Source organism: Prenolepis imparis, unplaced genomic scaffold (genome assembly GCF_030444845.1).
Source record: "Prenolepis imparis isolate NDT839.2.m4 unplaced genomic scaffold, iyPreImpa1.0 SCAF_9, whole genome shotgun sequence".
NCBI lineage: Eukaryota > Metazoa > Arthropoda > Insecta > Hymenoptera > Formicidae > Prenolepis > Prenolepis imparis.
The window spans coordinates 1826889-1848985 of record NW_028141167.1 but is presented as its reverse complement, the minus strand read 5'-3'; the positions used below and the strand labels follow the sequence as shown (position 1 = coordinate 1848985).

The 22097-nt window shown below is 34.3% G+C and overlaps 1 protein-coding gene across 1 annotated transcript; it reads right to left on the bottom strand.

Moving 5' to 3' along the window:
- Positions 1–4817: 4817 nt before the first annotated feature.
- On the bottom strand, positions 4818–22097 carry LOC145940174 (Na(+)/H(+) exchange regulatory cofactor NHE-RF3). The gene is made up of 2 exons (XM_083045092.1): positions 21332–22097; positions 4818–10584 (listed from the first exon to the last, which is right to left on the bottom strand). Exons 1-2 carry the CDS (start codon positions 21752–21754, stop codon positions 10273–10275), a joined length of 735 nt encoding a protein of 244 aa, XP_082901218.1. The 5' UTR covers positions 21755–22097; the 3' UTR covers positions 4818–10272.

Sequence of the window (22097 nt, the reverse complement as noted above, 5' to 3'; positions counted from 1 at the left end):
AAGAGAAATAAGCAATCAGCGAGGCGTGAATCGCGCTTTCGCAGGAGCGAGATTAAGAATGGCCGCGAGAGTCAAGGCAAAAAAAAAATGCCAAAGGAAACCTTGGTAATTAGCGCACGCATAAATAACAATCTTTCATTTTCTCTTTCCCACAATGACATGCATCATCCTAAACGTGGAAAAATAACATCTGAAAGCGACAATCGAGATTTTTTATGTATGCAATGTTGATGCAACATGCATGTTCTCACTTGAACCAAATAACACAGGCGTGACGAACACGAGCAAAGCTTGACCTTATTTTCGCGCTTGTTTACGTTCGGTTCATTTAAACTTCTCGAGATAATTGTATCTCGCAAGAAAAAAAGGACAACTTTTTAAATTTCGAAATTATAAAGATTTTTCAGCCTTCAATCTGTCATTTTTGATCATTTAAATTTTTTGCGCAAACTCATTCGATTTAATGAAAATTTCTTTAATTATATATATCTGTATAAAATTATTTGACTTATTATTACATATTTATAATATATAATAATTCGCGCAATTTCAATTATATACAAATAGATGATAAAATTTTTATATAGAAAAAATTAATAAAATAAAACGTCGATATATTAAAATACATTTATCATGAAAGAGTTTCGTGCTTCTTTGAAATGTCAAATGATATGCAGGCCATCATTAAAAATTAGCTGTATAAATAAAAAGCAGAGTATGTCCAGCGACATTAAACATGAACATTCATATCAGAGAGATTTGCGGTTTCGGTGTCAAGGATTGTCAAGGATTGCGATCGCGGACTCGCGAAGAGAGCGTTTACGAGGAAATTGTTGATGATTTCTCGCATCCGAGATGCGATGTGGGCTTGTTTGTTCCTTTATCACACATTTTGCCCCGAAAGCGAGAGCGAATTCGAGTGTGGGCGAACGGATCGAGTAATATGGAACAGCCGTTCTAAACTTAGCAGCCGGTCCGTTCTGGAAATAGATATTATGAGTGCGAGGACAGGACAAGACACTGGCCTATTATATTTGCTGTAGTGTCCTACCCGAAAAGAATACCGATGCACGGATATCAAATCCGTCGATCTGTTCGACCGAACATTTATACAATTATTTAATATTATTCATGCATTTTTCGCACTCACGAATGTTATCGCTACTTTGACAAATTCTTCCAATAAATTATGAAAAATATTTGAAAAATATAATTAACACTGTTACAAGTTTTATTAAATGAAACACTAAATTCTAATAATATTTAATTATTATCGATATAATTTATGATTTGATAAATTTATTTCGAATGTAAAGATTTATTTGCTATAAACTGCATCTGAAAAAGCACCTTCTTTATGAAGATTTTTAAAAATATATTTTAAAATATTTATTTTAAAAATATTTATCGATAAAATGCACCTAAATTATTTTCAAAACAGATCTGGCCAATTTTCATTGAAATGTCAAAGATTCAAAATACCGTCGAGTATATTTAATAAGTAGGAAATTCAAACGTTCGGCAGAGCTTTCGAGAACTTACAAGATTCTCGAAAAAGCTCCCTCCGTGTTCCACGAAAAGAACGTGACCGAATGCCGAGACATGACATACTTTTCCAGAAATCTCGGTTTATGCGAAGATGTAGGAAAGTTTTGAATCTTTGAGTGGTAACGCAGCTGGCGCTCGAGGGGACGTCTGACTTTAAACCACTTTTACTACTTACGAGTACGCGTAATGGTCCGAGAAACGTTAAAATCTCGATAAGTACGTCGCCGGTGTCGACGAGTCAATTTGTTCTGCTGCTGTCAAGACAAATGAGAAAATTCTCTCTCTCTCTCTCTCTCTTTCTCTCTCTGAAGCAGTAATAGTGCTAGTAATCAAGGAACTGATAGCAAGAATTATATAAGCTTCTTTTTAAGTAATAATATCGTAACAATCGAACGCGAATAAGTTCAACAATTTCTTATATTCCAACATTTATAACTTTCTAACTTAAAACGAGTTTCAGAATTATATATTAATATTATATCACATGCTCTCATATTTTAAAAAATGTAAATAAAATATATAAATATTATTTCTTTCTCTATACATAGGATAATTTTCTTTATAATAATTTCTGTCTCTATGATTTCAAGATTTGTTAAATTTATCATCTCTATATATATACACACACAAATATATATTATTATTTTCAAAGTAAAGTACTTTTTAGCTAATTTCTTTTAAGTGTAAGCATTTTAATAAGGATAATTACGGAAAATGTAATTATAATTGTAATAAAATTTGATTTTCTGAAAAATCGCTTTCTTAATTTGCACTTAAATTTTCGTGAAAATTTTCTGAGATATAATAGACCATTAAAAAAAAATAAATAGACGTTAACTTTTACAATCCACGAATTGTAATCCCACGAGCGGGACGCGAGAAGATTCGCGACTGATAATATCCCGAAATCGTAAAAATCGTGGCGAGACGGCTCGTGAAATTGAAGACATGCTCGATATCGGGAATGGAGACGATCGGCACGATTCCAGAAAGCCGACAATCCCCGATAATCTCGAAATAACGCTTCTCTCCTGCTCTCATCCTCGCGGGCCCCACCTCGTCTCTCTCTCATCCGCGGAACAACCGTCGGTATTTTTGGTGCCCGGCACGAGGGAGACGGAAGGCGAGAGGGATGGGACGACGTGGGAAGAGAAAGGGAGGAACTCTCCCAGATAGAGGGAGGAGAGTGCGTGTGCGAGAGCACATCATCGTGAAAACGGCTAGCGCCGTCGCTAGCGAGCGTAACCTGAGAGCCTCGCGGACCCCGCGACCATATATGTCCGCCTGTCGCTCTCTCTCTCTCGCTCGCACCAGCTGTCGCGGCGTCGCGGCGTCTCTCTCGTCGTTGCACTCGCTGAACCGCCCGATATCGATGCATTAATATAGTCAGAATATCGATAATTTGCTTCGAAATCGATCACTCTTGAAGATTTTTAATTTTTAATATTATTGCGCTATTTGTCACATTTTTTTAATTCGCGATATTTCTCGAATTTTTCTTGTATCGACTTCTAACACATAGATATTGTACTTTCAATGCTTTTGTTAATTATTGGCATGATAACAACAAGATATATAGAAAATATTAGCTAGACATATATTATTTATATCTTAATTAAAAAACATCTGTATATTTTATAAATTCTAGCATTATTTTCCCAGTTAATTAATGTGATAAATCTCTTCTTTGATTATTATTGATAGTTGCGCTATTCTATACGAGTATAAAAATATGTATATGTATATAAATATGTATTGATATCTGATATCTACAGCCATACGGTATCTGGAGTATTGGCAGAAGAATGAGTGTGTCCTAAATTTGTGCAGTGTAATATTTCCTTCTGTTTTTTTCTTTTTCAATTACGTAATGAGATGTTGGTTCTTGTTCCAGATTATTGATATATTTTTTATAACTCGCGCATAAACGTGACACCAAATCTTTTATTTTATCGATGTAGAACATAATGTAAATTGTAAATAGAATTTTGGATAAATGTGTAATTCTCAATCCGGCAATTAATTTATGCATTTTTTGATAATATTAGGCTTCTCATTTGTAACCATTTTAACTTGAATCAATTGCGAACTATGTGTTCCTTTGATTTTACTTGTAATTTTTTTTATAATTTTTAATAATAATTAAAATAAAATATTGTGTGTGCATTTGAATTATATTGTAGTTATTTATTTTTAATTATAATTTTTTGTATGCTAAGAAAAATATGATTCAAATATACTCGATTAATCATAGAATCGATCAATGTCGCATTTTTTTAGCAAAATTCTAATTTTTTATGAGAGATTAAACTCTATAATGATCGACAAGTCATGTAATATAAATGTAATCTTTCACAGTATAAACAATATACACTGATCGGTAAAACAGTAGAAATAAGCTAAATTGTGGCGCCACTTGCCGGACAAACTCATTCACGATCTACTGACAAAAAAGAAATATTCGTAATAAAAAAAAGAAAAATAAAAATGTTTTAAAATTCTATGAAATTTTCGCAATCTTAAAAAGAAAAACAAAACAAGAGATTTTTGGAAATATTAAATTAAAATATATTTATACGTAAAATAATGTTGCAAATTTTGAAAAAATTCATTAAGATTAAAATCAAATAATTACTATCAGTAATTATAAATTACTGGAAATAATAGGAAACAAAGGACGGAAAGTCAGAGTGTGAATGCTTGCGAGGACAGTAATTTGTACACCTATATACACATGTACGTAAATATGTGTAATTTCATATAAGTAACGTATACATCTAAACCTTATCATCAAACATAATGCTTAAAGTTAAGCTTACATAATAATGTTGGACGTAGTGTGCGAAAATTGTAACATGTGTACTTGATTCTTATTTAATGTGTGCGTATATGTATACGTGCGCGTGGTTATATATATACATTTCAAGGATTCGATGCAATGATTACATATCGGCGAGATCGAGAAATCTTGATTAATATCGAAAAAATTGTAATTAAAGTCTGATTAAAATTTGAAAGAAGTTCTCTGAATTCTATCGAGCATCCAGTAAAAATGTCATTTTCATTTATTGGATAATCGATACGGATAAGATAAAGTATTCGATACAATGTATATCGAAGATACCAAGTTAACAACAACGTGAATATATTTTTTATCACTATTTTTTCGAATTTGACAATCTTAACTTTTCTAATAAATTTATTAATTCGTCGATACTTTATCAATATCTAAAGATTGCACTGTTATTAAAACAACGTGAATTTTTACCATGAAAAGCGCGTTTGTTTCATGTTATTAATTATTGTTCATCGATCTTATTGTATACAAAAAGCTCATTTCTTTACACAGACAACCATCATTAGCCATCATCTGTGATCGTTGCATCTATCCTGATAGTTTAATATTTACAGAAGCCGGTATAATTAAAGCTCTCCAAGGTCTTACGACAAAACAAGAGCATTAAGGAAAAAAAGAAGAAAAAAAAAACGAGAACTCACACGTCTGCGCTCAAGGAACGGACGAGCACGAGAGCATCACAATAACGAAAAAAACCTGGCTTCTAAAATGTTGCATTCTATATAGCAAATTATTCGCTCTTTCGCTGATCTTTATGCGAAATGTCGTTTTTTGCGGGCGATATGATTCCAGTTTCAGAAATCCTGCATATAATTAATTCTTCTTAAACGATTATATGTATACATCTAAACAATTTTTAGAATCTTCCTTTTAGATTTTCAATTTCCTGAAGCTATACCGCTCGCAAAACAAGAGGCACCGCGTGTTATCGATGTCTATATTATTAAGTTGATTACTACACGACGCCTAAGATTTTTTAAGTACACGTGAAAGCCTCGCGAGATTTTTATTAAAATAAAATGGCGATTTCGTTCGGGTTACGGAATCCTTTCACTGTTGCCTTTTTTCTCGAAATGCATTCGTATCGCGACATTAAATTGCTCTCCACTACCTGCCTGTCTAAAGCCTAGTCTACAATGGCAGTAAGCAGTATAGAGTAAGCAGTAAGCAGTAAGCAGTATGAAATGGGAATTGCCCATTTCGTTACTCCCGGTCTTTACATCCACTAAAAACAGTATATTCCTACAGCCTTGTTATTGCCATTGTATACTGTTTTTAGTGAATGTAAAGACCGGGAGTAACGAAATGGGCAATTCCCATTTCATACTGCTTACTGCTTACTCTATACTGCTTACTGCCATTGTAGACTAGGCTTAAAGTAAAACAGCAATACGCCGCGATATTTTAACGTATCGCGCGTTTGCGCTAGCGAAAGATTAATCTCGTCGAAAAATAATGGTTTCGATTGTCATATATGCATTGTCGCACGTACTTGTTCGATATTCCGTTCTTAATTTTAATCAGACACGGACGCGTGGTGTCGCAGAAATCTGTAGGACTTTGATAAGAGAAATTAATTTCGTTTTAGAGAAAATTTTACTACCAACCTATAGCAATTTTACGGACTCTGTATATCCAGTTTTTGTAGACAATAAGACTGGCTAGATCATCGCGTGGTTTTTTCCGATGAGCAGTTTCCCTTCTATTTTCTACCTTCTAATTACGATCGTTTGGCGAAATCTCGCGAGGTGGAATTCTTTCCGACGTCGCGAGTTGATGCCATTTGCCGTTTCATACCTCGCGTTTTATACCCCGTTATCTCGCGAAATTATGCGAAAATGCGAAAATGTGTTCATCGCGAGATACGTGTATAAACGCGATTTATTATTCCTCGTCCAGGTCTCCGCTTCGCGCGTATCTACCGAGAGTATCGAGTGTCTCGTTATTAAACTTTCACTCGAGCAGGCTGCTGAATGACATAACGGTCCACGCGTGCGAAATGTAATTAGCACACAATGACAGGTACGCGCGTATATATATACGTAAACGTTAACGTTAACGTTAATAGCCGCTCGTACTATCGCGGTCAGACTATTTTAGTTGATAAATTATTAGCGATTTAGTTTCTTGCGCACGAAAACTCGCGAAGCTCTCTCGAAGTCCGTTTCGCGTCCAAAGTTTATCCGTAACAAGTTTAACACAGTTTACACAATAAGTGTGAATTGAATTGACGTAAGAATAAATTGCTGCTTTAATAGGAAGCGCATTGTCCTCGCTAAATAATACGCGGCATTAACGACACGTCGTAAAGTCTTAGTGATAACACTGGTTAAATTTTCTATTGCTTATTAACGCTTGTGAAAGAAACGGCAACAAATTCAAAACAATTAATATATAATACTTCAATGTAAAAAAATATTTTATAATCTTTTTTGCGAAGAGTCATAGTCTGGAAAACAGACTATAATACAGAAATTTAATTTTTTATAAATTGCACCACAATAAATCAATATCAATCATTTAGATTTTAAATTTTAATTTTCTTTGAAAAACTAGAAATTGATTTATTCCATTCCACGCTATCAATTTTTGACATTATCAAAAAAGAGAATATTAATTATAAAAAATAAAAATTATATTTAAAAAAATTACAAGGAGATAAAAATATAAAAAATAATATAATAATTCATATACTAATTGTAAGTCTCAATTATAATTTAGGCAATTTAAGAATCAAGGTATGTGTTTAAGTAACCGATAAACAAGTATTTTTCCTGTCTTTTCTTGATATATAAGCGCAAAAAATATATATTATATAGAAATTCAAAAATTGCAATATTATTAGCGTTAATTAATAATTTAATAGATAACTTCGTGCTCGCGTTTGCGTGCATTTGTGTAAAAGCCACGATATCTCGCGGCGCTTGCGCCTTCTCGGCGAGCAAACGCATGACGACAAAGATTACGCAACGATGTCGTCGTAATATTTAAGCAACAACGAGTCTCGTGGTACGGTAATACCCAACTTTTCCGCGACTCTCGACGAAGAAGCGCCGGAGGAGAAGACGAAGGTGGAATCTTCCTGGAGAGGCGGCGGCTTCTCTCCCATTGTAAACGCGACATTCTTCGCTCTCGCTCTCTTCGATTATGCAACACGAACGCCGGTTTATCGAAACGTACGCGAGTTGTAAATTTCAACCGCGAGTACCTGTGTTTGTCGAGCCTCTCGTTATCGTCGCTCATTCTGATAATATTCGTGCGCGCCCGCTGCTTGCGCTTAATTAATTTCGTTCTGTCTCGAAATGGACACGTATAGGTCGAGCAAATTCGCTTTCTCATTTATATATAAATGTGTCACTGTTATCAACGAGAACGACGTGGAAAAATAAGTGACCGCGATGAGTAGCTTCGTGAACATTCCGTCTAATAGATGTATATCGTGTGATTCTAAAGTCAATTAATTAAATTGAGGAATCGAGATTAATCGAGATTGAATCATATTTTTCTCTTTCGGTTTGCATCGATATTAATTGCCTCTGAATTTTCAAAAGCTTCATTATGTGTGTGTTTTTTCTTTCTTATCTATCATATTATATACGTATGCATAAGAAATGCGTCTAATGATACGAAACTTATTCGAAGAACGTTATTCGAAGACACGTTCTCCCACGGGACGTGTGGCAATCAGTGACCGTGGCGGTCGTTAACCGGAAACTATAATGAAAGGGAATAAAGAAACAAGGAGAGTGCACACGAAGAGCAGCGTAGATCGCGCTATTGTAAACAAAGTGCATAATTTTTTTGAAGATTTATCTTCAGTTTCTCTAAATTCGCAGAGTCTCATATTTCTAGGGAAATCTTAATTTCTGGAATGCTCATAAAATCATCAAATGCATCAATAATCACGAGAAATTATGTTTCTCTCTCAGCGATTATAAATTATTAAATAAATCGATAATTAAGTGATGTTTCGTGGGAATCACAAGAAACATTAGAATTGCCACCTTGTTATCTGAGATAATTGTATCATTAAGTTGGAACAATTATGTCATTACAGTCACGAAATTAATTGGTCCGATTAGTCACTAACATTATGCTATATATTTATTAAGAACGTCCAGTGTTACTGTCTCTTATCGAAAAATGCATTAACTGACAATTAAATAATAATCATCGAACTGGCTATCCTTTTAGAATACAAATCACATCTCGGAGAAGAGTACTTCAGATTGTTGATCTCATTAAAGTTCTAAAAATAATTGATACCATGTGTCGTATCATAGCGATATCATTCAAAACCAATGACTATCTTATCAACCTATTAATCAGCGCAATTACTCATTTTAATTAATAGGAGTCGAATTTGAGCAAATATGTTAGAAATGTATTCGCGGACGTTGAATCTTTGCCTCAGATGTTGCAACGCGCGTAAGAAAAAAAGCCGACACTCGCGTCCTGAATTCGATAACGGAGATTAAACTGAGAAGACTCGTCTGTGTACTTTCTCCCCACGCTCGTCAGCGCGCCCGTCCTTGGACTATGCAACGGACGACTGACTCACTATGCATGCCCGTTGCACGCGAGGAACGTCCGTCCTTGCGAGTCCTTAAAGTCTCGCGCCACGACTGGAGGAGACTCTCTCTAGCTAGGCAGTCGAAATCACATCTCTCCGCGCGGCCGATTCACGCGAATTTTCTACGCTTCGCGCAAGATTACCGAGGGAATTCCAATTTCCCTCCGTGTCGACATCAACTTATCGTCCTGACGCCGCCATGTCAATCCCCAGCCTTAACCCAAAGCGACTGTACTTAATAATTCGCGATATAGACAGAGAATGGAAACTGACGTTCACAAAGTGAAAACACAAATGTTTAAATTGCTTGAAAAGATTCGTTAAATAGTCGAATATAGTTTCACAGCTTAATTCATTTGCTATGATTTATGCTGCGTATGCTTTTGCTCAAGACTGTGAAATTTAAATGTCAAGATAAATATTTTCAAAATTTTTGTCCAAATGAGTTATTCTTTATTAGCGATTGAGAATTCCGGCAAAGGATTAGCACGATCGGTGTAATGTTCGAGATGATTATTACATCAGAAGATAAATTCTCGTCAGAGAAAGTCGTGGGAAGAAGCGGCGAGCGGATCTCCCGAATTTAACGGACGAGACGATTCTTTATAAGTGTATATATGACGACACCATGGGTGTCGTGGGTAATCAAGTCGAGTGTGAGATTTAATTACTCGTTAATTATATATCGGGAAATGCTGTAATTACACTTACGACAGGAACATTTTTAATAAAACTAAATTGTATCTTACGGAAAAGATTACGATAGATATTTTTAAGTCACTGTATGTGTAACTACAATATATAATTGTTAAATAAAAAAGAAACAAACAAAAAATTATTTGAAACGTCAAAAAAATACATCTCTCTTTTAAACATTGATGATAAGCCGAAATAATTCGTAATCCGTCGTAACATCCGACGCGGAAGCGACAGAGATTGCACGTAAGTTTGCAAATTTGCCTTCGTGTAAAACGAAAAATTGACAGTGTATGCACTTACATTCGTGCAAACAGCATTATCTTTCTTTATCCTAATACTCTCCGTTCTTTTGTCACTGAATACGAGTACATATACGTGTATCAATGTTACGATATCGACATTTGGCGCATGCGCGCCTAAACAACAGCGTATTTATTATAACGACAACAATTTGATCGGTTATAACATGGCATGTTACATCATGTAAGAAGGAAATCGTCGTCATCGCCGCTCGACGACGATGACGACGACGGCTCTAAAAGAAAGGAATAAGGAAAAAAGGAATTACCGGTGTGTCAGGCGAGAGAGGAAACGTCTATAGTTTCTGCACGATGTCGAATTTGTCCTTGAAGCCGATCGACTCTTTCTTCGGATCGTACTTCTTGCGCTTCGCCAGCTGCTCTCTGAGCTCCTTCACGCTCATCTTCAGGTTCAGACCCTCGGATCGGGGCTCGCTGTTGTTCGCCACGCTGCCGTTACCCGTGCCATGCACGTGGTTCACGTCGCCGTTGCCGTTTTCCCGCATGCTGGACTCGTTGTTGCCGCTGCTGTTGCTGGTCGATGTCTGCACCACAGTGGTGCTGTTGCTGTGCGCAGTGTCGTTTGAATCGATCGACTTCTGCGTGCTCTGAAACGAGAGAAACAGAGGAATTATGAGAAAAAGATTTTCTCGAATTCATAATATATAATTCATAATATACGATATATAAATATATAATATATAAATTAAATGCAGTCTTCTCGATCAGAAAAAAAAAAAAGATATTTTCGTTCCTTCATAATTGTGCATTATTAATCCAACTCTATTTAATGACCTTACGATTATAATAGGTATAATCATTGAAGTAGTCCAAGCTTCGCATCCGAGTTACGAAGGCAAAAACAAAACAAGACGAGATATTTCTGAAGAATGACATTGCGGTTTTTTTGACGTTTCGCTTGTGTTGGCGCACAACCTTCTGCACAAGGCGCACAGACTGTCGACGAAAATGCATGCTGCGTGTAATACAGTGTGTTTCACAAGCGCCTACTCATACGTGCTTTCGAAACAAAATTTGAATTTCCGCTCGAGTATTTCGCGATTATATCGCAGACCCTTCGCCCGATTATCGTCACGACACGTTATTACTCACGAGTTGGCGCGGATAAAGATCGGTGCCCGCGAAGAGATACTTATAATGACCTTGGTTCCTTGATGCAACTCTGAACGGTACTTAAAGGAATTCCATTACCGCGACGTCGAAGAGAAGAACCGGTTCCCGAGCAGCGCGAACCGTTTAAATCCCTTCGAAATAATGTTAGTCGGCTATCGCTACAGTCCTACATATGCTGAATTTCACGTGCGACTGGCTTTCTGTATCCCGAATTACCATGCAGCCATTTATTTCGCCCGTGAAAGGAAACTACGCGTATACAAACGCAACTTTTTCCTTTCTCCGTGACGACTGTCTCGATAATTTAATACGATATAATTGCAGTAATCAAAAGTAGAAATTAGATACGAAACAAGGTATACGTAATAACACATAGAGTGCAAGATATGAAGGAATGCTAAATAAAATGGAATCGTGTATGTATATGTGTGTATATGTATGTTATTAATTGTGTACAATAAATTTCTTCTTATTATGCGTCAATCAATTCTATTAAAACTTAATAAACAATTTAATATAACAGAATGTGTACACACACATATTATATATATATAATAATATACATGCACATATAACATAATAAAACAAGTATAACGTAAACTAAAAAAGACAAATTTTATTATAGAGAAAATTTTATTGTAATAATAAAAGTCCTATTTTATATCCGATATAGAAATGAGGATATTATTGAAGCGCCTAACACGATTTTGTTCAAAAATAAAAATTGAAAGAGCAGAATTATATACCAAAATTTTACAAGGTTAATGGCAAGGCCAAGTTATGCACGTTCCTGCAGAGAGACTGACTGTGCAATCACGATAGCTCACGAAAGTTTCGCGCATGTTGCACATAACGTTTTTATTCCGCCGTTGCTGATGTAAGGGCCCTATAAAAACTGTAGGAATCTGTGTCTTGGGACGACAACGATCATAAATGTTTCTCACAATCATATCGATTTTTTTTCTTTTGTAAACTCATTGAGCTGAAACGTATCCGCAATTTTATAGATTCAGATTTTATAATCGCGTGTAAAACAAAAAAAATTCTTTGAAGTCAATTATCTGACAATGAGTAATATCACGATATGACTTCTCTTTGTACATGTATTAAATTGATTTAAATTATCTGAAAACCACGTAAACTTGAATTTCTAATAAAAATTTCGAAATCTCGAGGAATGTCTCTTTTATAAAAAAAAAAATTAAATTAATTTTTCGTTACGAAAGCCTTCTGATATTTATAATGTATCATTACTGTATTTCGGTAACTTAAGCACACACTTAAGCAATCCTATAAATAGGAGAAAAGAATTTCCCGCCTAAAAATATTCTAGAAACAGGAATAACTTTCACGTCCGCTACAAATTCACCTGTGCTCTTTAGGCCAAACGGACGTGTAATTTGTCGCACGCGCGTTGACGCAAGAACGAAATCGCGATTAAGGAGGGGACATTCCGGGACTAGCAAATGCGCATATCGGGCTTCGAAATAGCCACTTATCGAACGGATCACGCAGGCACGTATTTAATTATACCTATGCTATGAGAACATGGTGCAACACTTGTCGCTTCTTCCCTGGAGGAGAATCCCCGTTATCTGCATATGTATTCAGGCAAGACATGTGCGGGTTTTTGGCACGCTTTCCTCTAAAATCGTTCTAGAACGAGATACGGAAATCGAATAACGGGAATTCGGGATGCCTCCCTCGCTGTCTCCCTTACGTTAAATTTTACACTTAATTTATGCACTTAATAAGTCAGTTAATAATTCTTAAAGAAATGTATTCCTGTTTTTTTTTTTTTTTTTTTTTTAGAAAAACAAAAATAATTAATGGAGAAGTATTGCATGTAAATCGAAATGCTTATCAATTAAATGTGAATAAAAAGTGTTTGTATACACATACACACAAATAATCAAACTAAAAAACTGGGCGTATTCGTATTAAAATGTCATACTTTTTTGCATTTGTGTCAGCCGCGTTACGCAAAAGAGGCAGGAAACATCCTATTTTGTACGGAATGGAAAACGAGTACAAGAGAATGACTATTAATTGTATCGAGAATACAATATCGCAATTCGCAATTGTACATCGACTTCCTCGAATCTATTATACTATTACACAATCTATTTGTGGGCTTTTTGCACAAATCCTCGTAATAAGATGGCATTCAAAACGTACAATAAACGAGATTTAAAAAAGAAGTTTAATTCTACAAGTTTTTTTTATGCAGATACGAATATTGCCTTTAAAGTTTCTCCAGAGAATGAGTGTTCGTTTTTGTTGCGATAAATTCATCATTCGGAAAATAATTAGTAAATAAATAATCAAATCTCAGATTAAATGGTTAAATGGTTATTTGTACATTAAGTTAGAAATTATGTAAAATATATAATTTATATATATATATATATATATATATATATATACATATATTGTATACAAATATATATATATATATATATATTTATAAAATTTATTTAAATTCAAAATATTATTTAAATAGGTTAATGAAAGAATTGATGTATTTCTGAAAGAATTTCGAACACGCACGTATAATTATTACAATCGCCCACAATATAGAAGAATCGCGATTGTCTGCCTCCCACGCATTCCATTATCATAACAAGTATGTTAACGTCATGAAAGGCTGAAAGCACCCGTCGCATCGTCTACATATTCATAACTTTATACTGAATAGAGAGTAATTACATCTCGCAATCGTGTCTTTACCATGACAAACCATTTAAAAATCTGTTATTACTTTTTTTTGTTTGACTATATGTAAAACAAAAAGAATATATGAGACTATATACATATATGTATATATGTAAAAATTTTCTCAAGAATTATTTAAAAAATATTTTTTTAAACATATATTTTTCTTAACAAAATAATCACATTTACAAGTTATTAGATAAAAATTCTTTCTCTCTCTCTCTTCTGATATATGAATATAAATTATTTTATATTTTTAAAGATATATATAAAATTAAATTTTTATTAAAAGTGATACTATTGAGGAGAGTTATATTCTTTTGAAATAAATCAAATATCAACATAATAGAATCGTGATGCATGCGATTACGACGGATAGATGCGGAATTTACGTAATCTCGTGAAAATGACCGGAAATGGAAGTTCGTCGGAGGTAGAGCAGCTGGAATTATCTGATCGCAAGAGAAAGAGCGCGTGCGCATCTCTCATTCGATTCCGTATTATCGCGTAAAAATTCTCGTGTCTCGCGAAAATTAATTAAAAACACCGTCAAACGCGCCGCTGTCCTCCAGAAAAGCAACTTCCTGCGATTAACAGCTTAATGGCTCGCATCCGAGAGCCACGTATTGTTGCAGACGATGGCGCACAGGTGCACTCATACCGATAACCGCCTAAGCAAACAACAGACAGATGTTTCCTAAGCGCCTGTAATTCCTAGAATTATGAGAGAGAGCGCTAACATAAGAGTTCAAATTTGCTGGAAACATCAAATACAAGACTCGAGATATAGAAAGGAAAAAAAAAACAATAATAAATTACAAAATTAGAAAAATGTTACCATTTTATTGTAATTTATATTATTCCATTTTTTCCGAATAAATAATTATTAAATTGCAGTTTTAGTATGAATGCCTCATGTGCAGATATAGGAATTATACTTGATTATTCAAGTGTTGCGAAATGTTAATTTATTCGAAAAAAGCCGAGCCGTAACTTTTCATACGCGAGCTCTCCGCTGCAGTTTAAATGACTCATTCCCGACCACGTGGCACGATAAGATACGTATAACTACCGCGAATTCGTTCCATTCGAGCAATCCTTTTCCTCCTTGAACAACAGCTTCGCTTGTTATTGTATTGCGTATCAAGACGGGGATATTCGCATGAAACTGAGAGTTATTAAAATTATTTTCCTTTTCGAAGAGATGCACGTATTATCTCTATATTCATAAAATTTCGAGAAATTTATATTCATTAATATTTTTCGAGAAAATTATTTATAAAAAAAATTGTCGACAGCTTACATATGTATATTTTTAATCTGACAATTTTAATTTAATAAAATACAAAATTGAGAGAGTGAGAATTACCATCTATCACATCGTGACCCTGAGAAACTCATAATCGGCATGCAAGGATTATAAAACGAATGTATGTTAGATTTATGGGAGTATCGGATAAGATTAAGCACGGATCGATTGTTAAACGAACGAGTTTAAGCATTCGAATCTTCGGATTTTCACGACTGGCCAGAGTCAAGCGGAATCGTTACGAGAAATACGAGAGAAAGCATCGTGCAAGCATTGTGGGGACGAGATTGTAACAATCGTGGAAGTTACGATAACGATATCACCGAGAACCGGAGATACCGTCCTCTAAAAGATGTTTCTTCTGGCAGACAAAGCAAGCCTACGAAGTGAACTTCACGAGTTTCATGCTGTTCATATTTTCATGTAATTACACGAAAATTGTTATAAATTTTGTAATTATATCGCGCTTAATTAAGAAAATATGTTTTAAGAAAATATATTTTGAAACAAAATATATTTTCCAAATTAAGCGACATAATCTAAAAATTTATATTTTCCTAAAATATATTTTTGGAAAATATAAATTTAGCAATTATATCGCTTAATTAAGAAAATATATTTTATTGTAAATCATATATTTGGCTTTTGAATCGCGTGGATTTTAATAATATCATATCTATTATATATATTTGCACATTTAGAGTCGGTAGTTCAAAGTTTAAATGCAAAAAAAGATTTTTATGAATTGAAATATCTTTGACAAATATCGATGACTATAAAATACGTGTAATAAGTACCTTTACATCGGAGGTATTAAATCTCTCCCGGTATTCGAGATATCGCGGTATTTTAAAATTAACTCCAATGTTGCACTTTCTCTATTGTCCTCTATATATCTTCCTCTTCACCGTAATTTCGCCAATTCTCGCCGAGACAAACTCCTCTAATCGATGTTCAAGGGTTCAACGAAGTGGTTAAACTGCGGCTCAACGAGTTGTCTGCCTCTATACATAAATGAATTATTGTCCAGACAACGCGACGAACATGTACATATAAGCGGGATATTAATAACGCACACGTCGTCATTTTTGTCTTTCCATCTGCAAACCAAATCGTCGAAATAAGGCGCATCGCGGATTTAAAATAACATTTGCTAAATGCTGATTTCAGTGTCTTTTTTTAACTCCGGAATCGCGGGTATGCGCGATGATCTAATCCTGTCTCCGTTTCAATTATCCAGAATACTTTGCAAGTATGGAAAATAATAATCGCATCATCAATATAATGTATCTCGATATTCGATTTTTAAATTGAGCAATAGAAATTCCTCACAGCAATATATATTTTTATTTTTATTATCCAATTATCTATATTTACGACATCAAAAATAAACTTTTCGCAAAGATAATAAATATGAGATTTTATTTTTAAAGAAAATCCCTTCGAAAAAAATTAAAGCTCTGTTCCAATACTCCTCGAATTTGTCATAAAAAAATAATGAAAACGAGATTATTAGCATCGTTTTAAAAAATCGTTGGTCGCGTGATCGGAAGCAGGAAATATTAAATGACAATCTTTATTGTCGCACATAGAGGTCGAGGATCCGTGCGTTAGCACGTGCGAATCGACAAGGCTTCCGCTTATTCAGCATGATTCAATCATATTTCATTCATTCTCGCAGCAGCGATTACAGTCGCGAATACTCTCATATACCTTCGAAAAGTCGCATGATATGGCTCGTGACAGTGCTTTAAACATGTGTTTATGTCCAAAGTAATAAACGTACAAAAATATATTTCCAAGTGAAGATAATATCCAAAGTGAAGTTAAATATATAGTGGAAAAGAAAAAATAGAATCATAAATATTTAAAAATTATTAATTTTGATACAGAAATACATATACACATATACGTGCACAATCTTTTCGATAATAAAATAGAGAAGCAAAAGAAATGAAAAAACTTCAAAATTCTCTAGTAGAATAAAAAAATGTTATTAATATATAATTTAATGTAAATATAATTATATCAATATTATAATTAATATTACGTATCGAGGGATTTTTCTCGATTCGATGAAATGATAGATGACAATTATAAGTCCCCCGTCGATTTATTACGGTTCGTCTCATATTGCAGAACGCGATCGGGGTTGTTCACATTCTTTACGCGTAATAAACACGCGCTTGCGACACGCGAGACATATATACATCACATATACATGAGATCATCTGACAATTAAAATCGACGTGACAAGTCGCGAACGTATGTTAGCGTTTCTATGCCAAATGCGATTCTCCATTGAGATTAAACAATATTATAACATAAATTAACTACTGTAATTTTCCTTTAGTTATAGTTAATATAGTATTAATATAATATTATATATAATGCTACTTGAAAATTCGATTATTGACAATTCGCGCTATTCTAGCGGATAAGGCTGATGACTAACAAGCTAGTAATGTGAACAACTGAATATAATTCAGTGACCTAGAAATAAAAGAATGGATATTGTCGTATATAAAGATACGTACACACGTCCTTCAATGATTCCTCCTTCTATCATCACATGAGAATATAATCAATTACTTTGATTGAAGATATATCTACCGAATGATCTAAAAGCAACAACACTATTTTATTATCTTTTGAGGTGAGGAAAAAAACCGATGGAGAAAAATTGCGTAGAAAACAGTGAGGAATAGTGCTTTTACATTTTACAGACATCGCATATTTTAAAGGCGTCAAGTGACCTTTTTCCTTGGCATTTCTGCCTTATATCTCTCGATTCGAGTAAATACAGATGGTCCTGAAGATGTAGAAACATCATTAACTTGTTAATTTGGTTTATTCGAATTCATGTATAAGTGCGATGAATGTTTCAATGTACATAACGAAAATGATAACAGAGCAAAAATCATCGATGATGATGCTGATGATGATGACGACTCGATGCGAATACCGACAGATTATTTACAGAGAGATAATTTTTGTTAAATCAGCTTTAGTAAAAAATACGAATCACGAGACAGGAAACGATATATTACGAATTTTTCATTTTAATAATTATATATAATTCTTATATCGCGTACACTGTAAAAAAATGTAATGTATTACATAATAAATAATAAGTGTAAAATGTATACATACATTTTCATTATTTATCGTATAATTTTATACTTATTATTTATGTAATTTATAAATTTTTATGTAATACACTACATTTTTTTTACAGTGTAAAAAGAAAATCCTTTTAATTTTTACGTAATAGAGATATTTCAGAGATTACTCTTACATGGTTAAAAGATTAAGTATACAAATGAATTATGATATAAGAAAAAATATAGCATTAAATATAATTCTTTGTAAAACAATAAGATAAAAATGTAATAAATAATAATTTCGTGAAAGATGGTATAAATTATGCATCTCTATCGCAATCTATCCATATAAAAATAATTTTTATTACATATACAATCTTGAGGCTAAGAAAGAGATGCGTAACATCTTTGGAATAAATTATAGCTATAATAAATCCCACATTAACACATACCGTATATATAAATTAAAACCCATAGTAAATTTTCATAATCAATGTTGAATTATATTTAATAATTAATTAATGATGATTAAAAAAATATTTTATAATACTATTTTTTTAAAAATATTGCATTAGAAAATATTCTGTAAAATATTCTATGTATAATAATATTCTGTAAAAATTTTCTGTGGTTGTTGTCAACTTCGGTAAAAATTATAAATGTATAAATAGCATACGAATTACCACAATTCTTTATCTTTTGATCGCAACTGTATCTTTCCACATAACTGATAATAATGAAGGAAACGTGACGGTGAGAAATCCATGCGAGATAATCACGCGGCATCGAAAGGTAAAAAAAAAATAGCGATTTCTCGTTCTATTAGTCAGCTGACGACGCGTCATCGCCGAGAGAGGATACTCGATCGTTGGGAAAATATTCTGAGCATCTGTTGTTACGCCGTTTGCGCAATATTTTCCTGAAAAAAACCTGTTTTGACGATTCGATTCTAAATCATTTCCTGTCTCGCGCAATTCGCGCTACCTGATAATCCATGTAAATAAAAGTACTCACGTTCTTATCGCCGTAACATCTAATCACGAGTAAACCGCATGTGAATCACGGCAAAAAATAAAGATTACGAATATAAAAATATAATTAATTTATGATTAATTTTCGCGATTCAATAGATCTTCCGTAAAAAACATCGTACACAAAGTTTCAACTTCGCACAAAATAAAATATTTCAAAAACGTATAAAGTCCTATAAAAAAATCCAAGCGAATAATATTGTATGTAAGATAAAGTTAGATAAGATAAAAGTTTATACATCAATATTGTTCACGTATCGCAAATTTAATAAGATAATTTAAAAAATGGATAATCTATCAAATAAATAGATAGAGCATTAAAAGTCACACGCGTATCGGGGTGGATTTAAAAGAAAATTATGTTATATATAATTAACTTTCACATTTACGCAAGAAAAAAGAAGCAAATCTCTTTTGTACCGTACTACATCGAATTTCTATTCCTTACTTTTATATATACTGCAATACATCGATCATCGGAAAGCTAAAAGAGCACAATGATGGCAACACTATTCCGCAGAGAAATAACTAATTACGATACGATGACGCATGTGCATTCAACAACGCGCACCTGCTTGTATTTTACGCAAGTTCGAATATGCTATAAAAGCTGAATATTGCATATTACAACGTAAAAAATAAAACACGGCGACCGCATTCAATGGGCAGTTATCAGCCCGATATACCCCCTGTATGTCCAACAAATACATACATATGTAAAATATATTAGTGATTATTTTTTTTTATAACAGTCTAGAATAAGATCAAAATGTTGCTAAATGCGTAGTATCTATTGTATATTTTTGTAGAGTAATTTTTTATAAAAATAGAACGTTTAAGACATATCAATATTACGCGCGTATTTCTTATATATTTATGTATATATATATAATATAAGATTATTCAGACATTAATCATTATATTTTATTACCACACACATAAGTGTGGCCTTCTAAGTCAAGTTGTCAATATGTATTCAGTATTCGATTGTGTATTGCAGTGCTGCACACGCGTTGTGAGCGTGTCTTGGACACTTTCTAGGCATGAACGGACGCGACGTAAACACACGCGAGAGCGGACGCCAACGGCGGCGACGACGACGACGAATCCAACAGGTGGACCCAACTCGGATAAATTCCACGCGAATACCACGAATTCTTTCGATACAGGCGCGTCGTCTCTCGGGACTTTCGAAGCCGAAGAAGACGCGATTAACGCAATTTGCCTTTGCCTTAACGTACATTAGTCGTTGTCAAGAGATTTATCATTTCAGATGTAAAAATATATAGAAAATATATATGTATATATATAGATAATAATCTTCGTAAAAAAATTTATGATTTATATTAATTTATATTTCTGATTTATATTAAAATTTTTTTATAATAAAAAGTAGAAAGAGAGAAAATGCGATATTTATTTTTATATATTACTGTAAATACTTAATAAATTGAATAGTTTTTTGAATATTAATAGATTGATTTGTAAAAGTGAAATAATTATACGTGCGATATCTCTCCTTTGCAATTACGATGTTACTTCTGCATATTTATATTTTCATTCCGCGAATTTCAAAATACATACGTGTACTTATATTTATTATGAAATAATCGTCCGTGATTTCAAAACAAGTCGTTTAATGGTGCCCATTACTCTCGTGTACGATTCAAATTTCATTTATTGTACATACATCGTACACAAACTGCGCATTTATTTCATATAACTATATATATGTATAACTATATATCCTTTATTCATAATAATCATCCTACATAAAAAAGTATCTTAACTTTAGAAATATAATAATCATCCTACATAAAAAAGTAATAAATTGAAAAAATATCACACAATGGACTTGCATATTTATAAATTCCGGAGTAATAGATATTCAGAAAAATCAAGATAAAATTAGAATAAAATGCATATTACATAATGTATCGTTTAAATTTTAAATCATTAAAAATTGCGATATCTACGTAATAAAAATCATGTGCTCGGTAATTCTAAAGTTAAGATACGAGAAAAGCAAGAGAGAGAAAAGAGTAGAAGCATTAATTCTTACCTCGTCGACGGAGCAGTTACTGCCATCGGAGCGATCCTCCACGCTGTTGGGATTCCTCTCCGGCGTCTTGATCACCTTGATGTTGGGCATGGTGCCCTTGATGATGATGTTGTTCTCCCTGAAGTAATCGTCGGCCTCCTGATCGACCACCAGCAGCTTGGTCTCGTTGGCGAACGCCTTGATGCGCTCGACCACTTGATTGTGGGTCTCGTTCGCGATGTCGATCTCGTTCACCTCGATTATCCGGTCGCCCTGGTATAGACCGGCAACCTGGCTCGGCGAGCCGTCGTCTACCTTGCCGATGAACTGGCCGTTCTTGCCCTTCTGCGCGTGCAGATTGAAACCGTAGCCGGGGAAGTCGTCCCACTTGACGATATGGCAGAGCCGGGCGCACGGCGGTTTACTGTCCTTCAGAGAGGACATCACGTTGATATTGAGCCTCGATTAGGAGAGGAGGCGAGAGAAGAAGTAAGGCAATAAAGTGGAAAAAAAAGAAACAATGCGGAGAGACGCGCGCCGCGAATCCGGGATCTCAGATCAGACACACACCGCACCGCACCAAGGTACGCGCGAAACGCGAGTCACGCGCGAACCGAGACCGAGGAGAGACGGGGAACGAACACCACGGCCAGACGGACGCGCGCGCACGTATGACGGTATGACGCGACGAACGTTGCGTGCCGCGGTCGCCGCGAGCGAAGCCGAAGATCGCCGAATCGACCCGATGTTTCTTCACTCGTCCGCCCGCCACGAAGCGCTCGTTCGA

What these genes read in the sequence shown, in the direction of transcription:
- LOC145940174 (XM_083045092.1), bottom strand. Translation starts at nt 21,754, where the DNA reads ATGTCCTCTCTGAAGGACAGTAAACCGCCGTGCGCCCGGCTCTGCCAT. An exon ending in GTAACTGCTCCGTCGACGAG is followed by an intron (nt 10,585 to 21,331) that starts GTAAGAATTAAT and finishes CTCTCGTTTCAG; the next exon opens with AGCACGCAGAAGTCGATCGA.